Source organism: Lotus japonicus, chromosome 1 (assembly GCF_012489685.1).
Source record: "Lotus japonicus ecotype B-129 chromosome 1, LjGifu_v1.2".
In the NCBI taxonomy this organism is placed as follows: Eukaryota; Viridiplantae; Streptophyta; class Magnoliopsida; order Fabales; family Fabaceae; genus Lotus; species Lotus japonicus.
Window position 1 is genome coordinate 41,791,816 of NC_080041.1, and position 10,182 is coordinate 41,801,997.

A 10,182-nucleotide genomic window follows, 5' to 3' on the forward strand; every position below is an offset into this window, starting at 1 on the left:
TTATGTAGCTAAATTTAAACCATCCAAAGTACAATCAAAACTAAACAAGCAGGAAGTGTCAGTTCAGCAATAAACCCAAAGCTAAGTAAGAGAAGTACAAGAGCAATCAATAAAAATAGAGAGAAATATTTACAAGTGATTCTTCTGGACAGAGAGAACTGCCAAAAGCTGCACGTCCAAGAGGTGTGGTACTGTACAGTTTCGTCTCTTCATTCCATTCAAGAAATTTTCTTTGGCACAACCATCGAAGGGACTCTTGTGCAGACTTCACCACGTCAAGAAATGGTTTTGTGGAGTTCAAAAGAGTACATCTAACATACCGGTGAATATCACTAGCAGTTTGAACAATTCCTCCAGCCACCACTTCTAAGATTGCATGAGTCATTCCATTCATATCTTCAGATAAACAGGAATGCAACGGGGGACAGCTTTCATTAAGAAGTCCCATAACTTTTTTTGTCTCTTCAGCTTTGCAGATGAGTATCTATGCAAGTCAAAAATAGCATATAGTAAGTACAACTGGATGAATGCAACGGGAGACAGCTTTCATTCAGAAGTCCCTTAACATTATTTATCTCTTCAGGTTTCCAGATGAGTATCTATGCAAGTTTAAAAAACATATAGTAGGGTGATGAAAGTTAAAAACACTAGTATAAATGCATAGAAACATTCCAGAACCAATAGCAAGGAAAAACCACAGACACTACCATATACTCCCTCCGTTTCAAAATAACTGTCCACTTAGAGGAAAAAAATTTGTTTCATAATAACTTACCACTTAGGATTTCAAGAAAGCATTAATTGATGTTTTTCCATGTAATGCCCCTATGAGAACAATAAAGGAAGAGAGATAGAAATAAACTTCAAAGGGTAAATTATAAGAACAAATGAAATGCTTTAAAAAGTTAACAATATTAAATGCAATTCTTAAAATGTGTTTCTTCTGGACAGTTATTTTGAAACAGAGGGAGTAATATTTTAGAATGTAACAAAAAAAAAGCCATACACTTTCTCCTTTTGTATCAATTCCAGTTCGACCTGCACGCCCAGCCATCTGCTTGTACCTTGTTCCATCTAAAAATTCACAACCGATTCTCGGTTGGCGGAAAATTACCCTCCTAGCGGGTAGATTAACCCCAGCTGCTAGGGTCGAAGTGGCAGTTAAAACACGTAAAAGCCCTTTTCGGTAACAGGTTTCAACAATCTCTCTTTCCTCAACCTAGCAAAACAACGAAAAATTGAGTTAGGCCTTGAAGATAGGATAAATAGAAACAACACTTTCAACCACCCCTATGTATCAAATTTAGTCATCATTCTTGAATATCATGAAGTCATATCACATACTTCTTTCTCATAAAGCTTGTTGATAAGTCCCACACTGACTAGAAATATGGCCAAATAAATGTTAATAAAAAAATAATACAGCCCTCACCCCTAAGCTAGCTTTTGGGGTAGAGTTAGGCCAAACCCGAATTTTAAGATGGTATCAGAGTCTATCCTAGATTCGTTTATTGGACACTACCCATATATCATATGCGGGCCACCCGCAGATGTCTCGCCCTGCAAATTCCATGCTCCAGATGTTAGAGCAACCCTAACCCCCTAAGCTAGCTTTTGGGGTAGAGTTAGATAATAACATATCTTCCTCATATTGTGACATGTCTCATGAATTTTCATATTAAAAACCAAATCAATATTAATCAAATCCTTAAATAGTTATGATCTTATTAAATATTTTTCCAATAAATGTATGTTATTAATTTTTTTACTCAATACTAAAATATCTTCAATAAATCAACAATATGAAAAGAAATTACATTTTTTAAAGAGTTATTCACACAAAGTATATGTTAATTCATTTAATTTCTTTAAACAAAAGATTCAAAACTTCAATTTTACAAATAATCACTATTAAACAAACTGATATAAGTATAAACATTATTAAATTGGTGTTTTGCCAATCAGACTAATTTTAAAAAATTAAATTTTTCAAATATTTTATATTTTAATGATTTTTTTATATCTCAGAAAAGGTACACATGCAATGTAAGGGATACTTTCTAGGTATCTTACATAAATTGGAGATCAAATATGAACTTCTACTCCCAAAATAAAAAACAGAGAGACTGACGGATGGAATAACAATATCAGTAGAAATCATAACACCAAAAAGAATGGAATTACCGTAAGTCCAGCATGGTGAAATGCAACACCAGCTGGAAGCGTTTCCTCTAATATGGGGTCCAACCCGGCAGGGCACTTTCTCAAGGAGTTAATAGCAGAAGTAATATCAGCAAACTCACAATCTTTCTCATTAATATCAGAAGTAAACCTCTTAAGGAACTTCGCAACATGCTTTGCAGTTGATTCACAACCCTTTCGGCTGGAGCAAAAAATTAAAACTGATTGTCCCTCTTGAACTACCTGAAGAGAATATCAGCAGTTCATAATTATTCATCTTTCTGAATTACAAAGTATAGAAGTGTGTCTAGACTTTAATGCACCGACCTCATTACATAGTTCAACAACGTGATCTGGATCTTTACCACCAAGGTCAGCTCCTTTTGAGATTGTTCTAGAAAGTTCCATACTCTTGTTATATATTGAATTACCAACTTTAAAATATTCTTCTAAAGGAACTGGCCGGAACTCTGTCTGGTACAGTGCTGCCTTGATGCAATTTGGGATAAACAGATGCATCAGATGAAAATCAGAAGAAAAAAATCTCTATACAAATGTGACAGTGTCAAATATACCAGCATAAATAGTCATAAATTTGAAATAAAAGAAGATAAGAGTTGATTAATAAAGAGAGCATCATAGTTTAAAAGAAGTAAGAGCATTTAGGAACTAAATATTAATGAATTAGACTTTAAAAGAATGATGTGCATCACAGATTAAAACAATATACCAGACTGTTAAGAAGAGAAGGTCAAAGATTAATAGAGTAGTTACGAGTTCAGCTCAGAATACTGGCTAGTAGTATGAATATATGTGTACTATGCTAATACTGGCTCGTAGGATGAATATGTGTACTGTGCTAATACTGGCTAGTTGTATGGATATATGTGTACTATGCTAATACTGGCTAATAGGATAAATATATGTGTACTATGATCTTGTGAGTTGAGTTGAGAAATAACAGATTCAGTTTTTAGTTACACTCTCTCTCTACTTTCTCTCTCCTTTCTGTTTCTTTATCCCTCTGGTTTACTATGAAAGATCTAGAAAACCAAAAGACTATATTTAAGTATATAATCCATACTTCATTGTTTTTCATTGTTTACTATGAAAGATTGTAGAAAGTTTTTCATTGTTATTTTAGAAATCAAAGACACACATGATTATAAGATAATACATACTAAGATCCACCTATTAATTCCAAGACTAGGCAAACAATCAGAATACTATGCTCTTATCTTCAGTGTTGTAAGGTGAGAAGAAATAAGAGTGAGAGAGAGCATATGGAAAACGGTTTGAGTGTTTATCATTCATTATGAAGAGTAGTCTGAGATTCATCTATTTATAGTAATCATGAATCTAACGTCATCTTCTAACTGATCCATACAGACTGAAGCATATAAAGCAGTTAGATCTAGCTTGAACGCCTACAGACTACTTTAATGTAGTATGGAGTCCAAGCCAGCACGCGAAACCCTTGTCTCTCTACCTATCCTCAACTCTAATCTGTGACCTAAATTCTGTTTGTGTACTAAAATAGCTAGGTACCTTGACTGTTGAGGTAAAGTCACTGCATGATGACTCCCTTCTTCTCACTCACTCCAAAAATATATTGGGACCTACAAGTAAATCAGTGTTGTTAATTGAGGATGCAAGCTGAGTTTGATGCTTTGCAAAAGAATAACACATGGTCTCTTGTTCCTTTGCCTCCAAACAGAGAAGCCATTGGCTGTAAATGGGTTTTTAGGGTTAAGCATAATCCAGATGGCACTTTGAATAAGTATAAGGCTAGGTTGGTGGCTAAAGTTTTCCACCAACAGCCAGGATTTGATTATATCGAGACTTTCAGTCCTGTCATTAAACCAGTGACAATTCGAGTGATTCTCACTCTTGCCTTGACAAATCATTGGACAATCCAACAATTGGATGTAAACAATGCCTTTTTGAATGGTGATTTGGCTGAGGAAGTGTGCATGCAGCAACCACAGGGGTTTGAACAGGATAAGAAGCTAGTTTGTAGGCTGCATAAAGCTCTTTATGGTCTCAAGCAGGCCCCCCGAACTTGGGTTGAGACGCTCACTTCTGCTTTGACACAGTTTGGGTTTGTTGCTAGTAAATATGATCCATCACTGTTTGTTCTCTCCAGAAAGCCTTTAGTCATTTATGTTTTGATCTATGTTGATGATATAACCATCACTGGTAATGATTCTGCACAGGTTCAGATTCTTATCTCTCAATCGGATGCTAAATTTTCTCTTAAACAGCTGGGGTCCCTTGATTATTTTCTTGGTGTTGAGGTGAAACCTCAACCAGATGGTTCCTTGCTTCTAAATCAAGCTAAGTATGTTTCTGATTTGTTGGAAAGGACTAAGATGACTGGTGCTTGTTCTATTGCTACTCCTATGGTTGGTGGTCAGAAATTGAGTAAACATGAAGGTGATCCTGTGACTGATCCTTCCTTCTATAGATCTGTGGTTGGTGCCTTACAGTATGCTACAGTAACTAGACCTGATCTCAGTTATGCAGTGAACAAGGTCTGCCAGTTCATGTCCCAGCCACTTGAGCCTCACTGAAAAGCTGTCAAGAGAATAATTAGGTATCTCAAGGGCACCATTCAACATGGCCTTCTGCTTAGACCAGCTCATTCCTCTTCTCCACTGCAAATCCTCTCCTACTGTGATGCTGATTGTGCAAGAAGTTTGGCTTCTAGTATAAATATAAAGGTTCACACATAGTTTTAACCACCCTTTCATAATTCATAATACAATAACAGATTCAGTTACTGGACTGGGCGAGACCCTAGGGTCCCTCGCCCAGGAGACCCAGCCTTAGGCGCAGGACGCATCAGGACTTTGGGCCTCTCTCCCTGAGGCCCAACTGGCCCATTTAGATAGGTTAAAGGCGCGAAAGCCCAACTCTGGCCCTATAAATAGGAGGGGAATACCAATTGTAAGGGACTCTTAGCTCATTTGAGAAATATTCAGATTGAAATTCAGTTATTCTCTCTCTCTAGCAGTTAGAGTTTCTCTCTCTAAAACATTCATACCGTTTTCCTCACACTTTGGGTACTCTACCCCATTCAATGTTCTCAGGATAGAACAGTTACTCTCTCTCTCTCTTTCTCTCTCTTCCCCTTTTCTGGTTTTTTGTTAATCATATTCAAAATAAAATAAAAAATTTGGATAAAAAGTACAATTCAGAGTACTAAACATGTATCGTGCTTCTAAACATGATGTGGACGCATTTAAAGGCTAGATGTCAACTATTATTTTAGAAGTTATTCAAATCCAATTTTAAGAGATTGAAACAATTATATTGCCAAAAGTCACAACAAAACAGGACAACTAGCCAAGAGGAAAAAGAAGACCAATAAATGATGCGTGTGCGGGAATAAGAAATCCCTAGCCATGCTTACTTGAAGCCAATCAGCAACTGCTGCAACGTTTGGCATTGTTGCACTCATTCCAACTATTTGCAGACCTTGAATAGGATCAGCCTTTTCGCTGCTTCCACCTGAACTCTCTCCATCACTCGATTTTGTACTACCTTCCCCTGCTGCATAACGAAGCTTTGTCAACATAAGTTCGAGAAGATAACCTCTACTCTGATCACCAACCTGTTAATGGATTTAAAGAATAAACCATGAGAACCATTAAGGTTTGCCACTTGTTCATCTTTCATAATAATCAAATCGAAAAATGTGTGGAGAAGCAGCACATAATAGAATTCATGACAAAAAAAGTAACCACAATGGTACCATATGCAGTTCATCTATCACAATAATTCCCATTTCCGAAAGGCGGCCCTCTTCCAGTAATCTATTAATTAATGAGTTGGCCTTCTCTATAGTGCAGACAGCTACAGAAGTATCTTTAGGAAGTGTCCCGCCACCTTGATTTCCATAATAACTACGAACATGTTTACCAAGTGGCTCAAGAAGCTGTTCAAGGTGTTCTGCCTGCATGAATCAAAATGACTATAAACATTGAAAAATTGAAATATTATAAAAATTACTATACCCACAACCTAAAACACAACTTTTTAAATTTTAATGGAAGGAAAACAAAAATAACACCTTTTCAGCACAAATTGATACATATGGAAGAACAAGCACTGCCATTTTTCCAGTTGTTATCACTCTCCGCAGCATTAAAATCTCAGCAACAAAACTCTTACCTGCACTGTGGCAATAAGAAAAACATTTCATGCAAGCCCTCCTCAAATAAAACACAGAGAGGTAGCATGAGAAGGGTAGAGAGAAAGAGATCAAAAAGTGAAATAATATCACAAAGGGAAAAATTCAAGAGAAACATGTCAAGTGTAAAACACAGTGGAAGACAGAAGCAGAAGTTGGAAATAAAAGAGAAACCAATATAAATCATCTGTAGATTCCTTTCGATTAGAAGTCCAGTAGAAGAAAAGGAATATGAAATGAAATAATACATTTATTCCTTAAATGCATATTATACTGGCTTTTGTTGATTCCATGAGAAAGTGTGCAAATCTGTACACCATTATGATTGTGTAGTCAATACAAAAATTGAGACCAACATTCTGTCTAGATAAAATCCGTATTGTAGAAAATCAAACTTTATAATCCACCCCCACCTAATTCTTTAAGCTTTATATATATGAAAACTATAGAAATCTGACATGAGGATTAAAGTAATTGTCAGTTAAACGAAAGAATACCTTGTAGAAGCACAATATACAAGATTTCTTCTCTGTAGGACACCATTCACCCGCAGGCAGTCAACCTAAAAGATTGAGAATAAATAAAAACCCAATCAAACTTGCATATGCCGGAAATTAAAAGTTTTTAAAAGAACCTTCTCAGTCCTCAGACATGTTATATAATCCACAGCTAAGTAACAATAAAAAAAATTCCAGGCCAAAAACGGAACTATAATCAAAGTGAGACCCAACTCAATGAAAATCTTATGACTAGAAAGTAATGAGAGTCGGAGACATAAAATTACTAAAGAACAAGTAAGGAGGAGGACAGGAGGTACAGGTGCGATGCACTGGACCATGCCCATGAAAGAGAAAATGAGGAAGAGACTCCACTTAGTACTAAACTGCCTCTGCTGGCAGTGTAGAGAGGGATATGGTGTGTGAGTCTGTCGTAAGGGGATATGAAATTTTTCTAATTTGAATATGATCAATCATACAAGGCGTAGGATTCTTACATTTATAGTAAACCAAGTCAACTCTTTATGTTGCAACAGATAACAGAAAATACAGCATAAAAATCAGTATAATGATGTAAGAAACACCTTCACATAAAATTTATTGGTACCTGCCAACTATAAAGCTTTGAAATTCCTTTCTTTCTATATATGCTGCATATTTCAGGTGGAAGCCAGCTACTTAGGTCTAAATGATCATTTAGTTTCACGCTACTTGAAGGAGTACTAGCTTCATCAGATGCATGTCTACCGATTGCTGTCATGACCTGATTAGGGGGTGAATTAGACGTCATACTAGCATTATCCTGACACAGTCTCTTGCCTAATGCATCTACTGAAGCCTTTTCTTGCACTTCATTCATCTTTTCATATGCATGCCCTGTGATAGAACCAGATTCATACTGTCTGCCAGCTCCACAAGCAACATTGACCAGGTCATCAACACAACAATTCTGCCGGGTATTTTCATCCAAATTCTTGTCCTCAAACGAAAAATCAAAATGCTTAACAGGAAGGCCGGACGCTTCTTTAATAGATTCTTGTGTGTGCATCCTAGCCAACCCTAAAGGAGTGCTCATTTCCCTATCCCAAATCCTGCTTTTACTTTGATCCAGCACTTTCCTTTGCTTGCCATCATAATTTTGTAAGTTGCAGGAGTTTTTCACCTCAGCTTGGTCTTCTGCCACATTACTTTCTTCTATAACTTTAGAAGAATCATTAACCACGGGGACACACAAACCATCAGCAAGTTGAATTGCTTCATTCCAGAAAGCCTCTCCAGGTGAAAACATTGAGCTTCCGCGAGTTGACTTTGGAGTGTCCTTAATACATGCTTTAACAATCAAAGATCCTGGTGTATAGCATTCAGCCATACTCTTAGATGCTTTTGGTGTATTAGTATAACTACATTTTCTCAGGCTCATGTCAAGGGCAATAGCATCACCATCACCAGAATCCTGCCAATCCGAAGACAAAGCATTACAATATCAAAATATTTATCATAAATTGAAGAACGAATGTGACTGCAAAATCAAAAGTAGTATGAAATTGGTTTTTACCTTCGCAGAACAGGCAGAAACATCTCCTGTAGTATTACCAACAACACCTGCCATGACTTCATCAGGCATCTTGTCATTGGAAATGTTTTCACCACCAACATGTGGCTCACTAGAGTCATTACACTTCTGTTGTGAACCATCTCCCATAGTATTACTAATTTCCTCTACTGACATCAGTGAATCATCTCTCTTGTGGCCATCCACTTTCATCTCTGATGGTGAACTTATTCTTGGGCGTAATTCACTGCATATAGTATAGTATTAAAGTTAATAATTAAAAGAAAAAAGATGAAATAAACTACCAAAAGCATTCCTTATTGCATCCATCCACAGAAAATCAGATGGCCCTGCAAACACTAATACTCACAAGGAGATACACTATTAAAGTTACAATGTAACAACCTCTCAAAATGTTAAGATACTAATAAAATAACTTCAGCATATCCTCTTATTATTATTTTTAATATACTTTGAGCCTGTGACCCTAGGTGCTAGTGCTTACACAAGACTTGCTCATTATTCAAATAAACACAGTAAAGTACCCGCAATAGATCGACACACAGTCTGCTACAAACTGTTTAAGCTCTGAGTTTTTGGCACCATGTTCAAAACCACTGAAGCTGTTTCCCGGGATAGCGTCTTCAAGCGAATCACAACTCGCCTTAGGCACTTCATTAACGACACCTGGCTTAGTAGCTTGAGGGTTCTGATGCCCGTGAGCTGATGGAATAGGCTGCTTATCAAGTCCATAGTCAAGAGAACTGGTAATCTCTGATGCCAAATTTCTCTTAACTGAACCGGAAGCAGCCGCATTCAGTCGCCCAACATCATTGCAGTCATCCGGGGACCCAACCAAGTAACTATCCAAAGTGCCTTTAGCACTTGGAGACCCATCAACCCCATGCCTTGCACCTTTTTCAAATCTCCCAACTTTAGGAACAGGTGAAACTGCTTTCCTTTTCTTGGAAGCATAAAACTGTATGCAATGGCAACAAAATACAACAAAGCAAGTCAGAAAAAAAAATCATAAAAAATGAACAACAAGAATCATAAAACCTCAATTAAGCAGTGACATTCAAAAGCTGTCATTTTTTCCGTTCCCTTTTGGCATAGATCGTTTAGGTTTCCATTCAAAATGTGGGAGTGCGATGTGGGAGTGAAATGCATCGTCTAGGGTTTGGAAACTCGGAATGGAAGTAGAGAAGGACCTGATTGATTCGGTTCCGAGGCGAAGAAGAAGCCATGATAGAAGAGAGGTGTTGATAGTGTGAAGCAAGATGTCTGGGTCTTTGTTCTTCGTCGTGAGAATCATGCGTTACGGCGTCACATGATCCTCTGAATCATCGCGTCCAGCGCCAATTTGAAAGAGAGAGCGCACGAAGCAGTTTGTTCGCACTATTGGAGTGGCGCTGCCTGATGGCTAGAAATTGAAATTGAAAATTTTCGGGGAGCGGGGGGGTGTGCTTGGTTGCTGATATTAGGGATTTGGGTTTGGCACCCCACCCTTTAGGCTACGCGCCCCAGTATTTTTTTTTTATTCCAAAACTACCCATCGGTAAATGATTTGCCGATGTCAAAATACCAATCGGTAAATCATTTACCGTTATTGTTCCTCAGTATGAACACCTTCATCCCATTACCCAGAACACGAAGAACAATATCGGTTAATAATTAACCGATTCTAATATTGTATCGGTATATCATTTACCGATTTGTAATCTGGAAGTTTGATCACCTTTTCACCATTACTCCTC

At 37.3% G+C, this 10,182-nt stretch overlaps 1 protein-coding gene across 2 annotated transcripts in view; it reads right to left on the reverse strand.

The window, feature by feature from the left end:
- The window catches only part of LOC130709451 (helicase and polymerase-containing protein TEBICHI), a 36,322-nt gene extending 26,447 nt beyond the window's left edge, over nt 1-9,875 (reverse strand). For both annotated transcript variants that reach the window (XM_057585974.1, XM_057579572.1), the window contains exons 1-12: nt 9,637-9,875; nt 8,971-9,404; nt 8,429-8,672; nt 7,481-8,326; nt 6,874-6,938; nt 6,257-6,362; nt 5,939-6,139; nt 5,597-5,797; nt 2,509-2,670; nt 2,185-2,424; nt 1,007-1,219; nt 134-484 (exon numbers count right to left, since the gene is read on the reverse strand). In XM_057585974.1, coding sequence (XP_057441957.1) covers nt 134-484; nt 1,007-1,219; nt 2,185-2,424; nt 2,509-2,670; nt 5,597-5,797; nt 5,939-6,139; nt 6,257-6,362; nt 6,874-6,938; nt 7,481-8,326; nt 8,429-8,672; nt 8,971-9,404; nt 9,637-9,672 — 3,099 coding nt within the window. In that variant the 5' untranslated portion in view covers nt 9,673-9,875. The remainder of the gene's footprint in view (nt 1-133; nt 485-1,006; nt 1,220-2,184; nt 2,425-2,508; nt 2,671-5,596; nt 5,798-5,938; nt 6,140-6,256; nt 6,363-6,873; nt 6,939-7,480; nt 8,327-8,428; nt 8,673-8,970; nt 9,405-9,636) is intronic.
- Between the last annotated feature and the right edge of the window lie 307 nt (nt 9,876-10,182).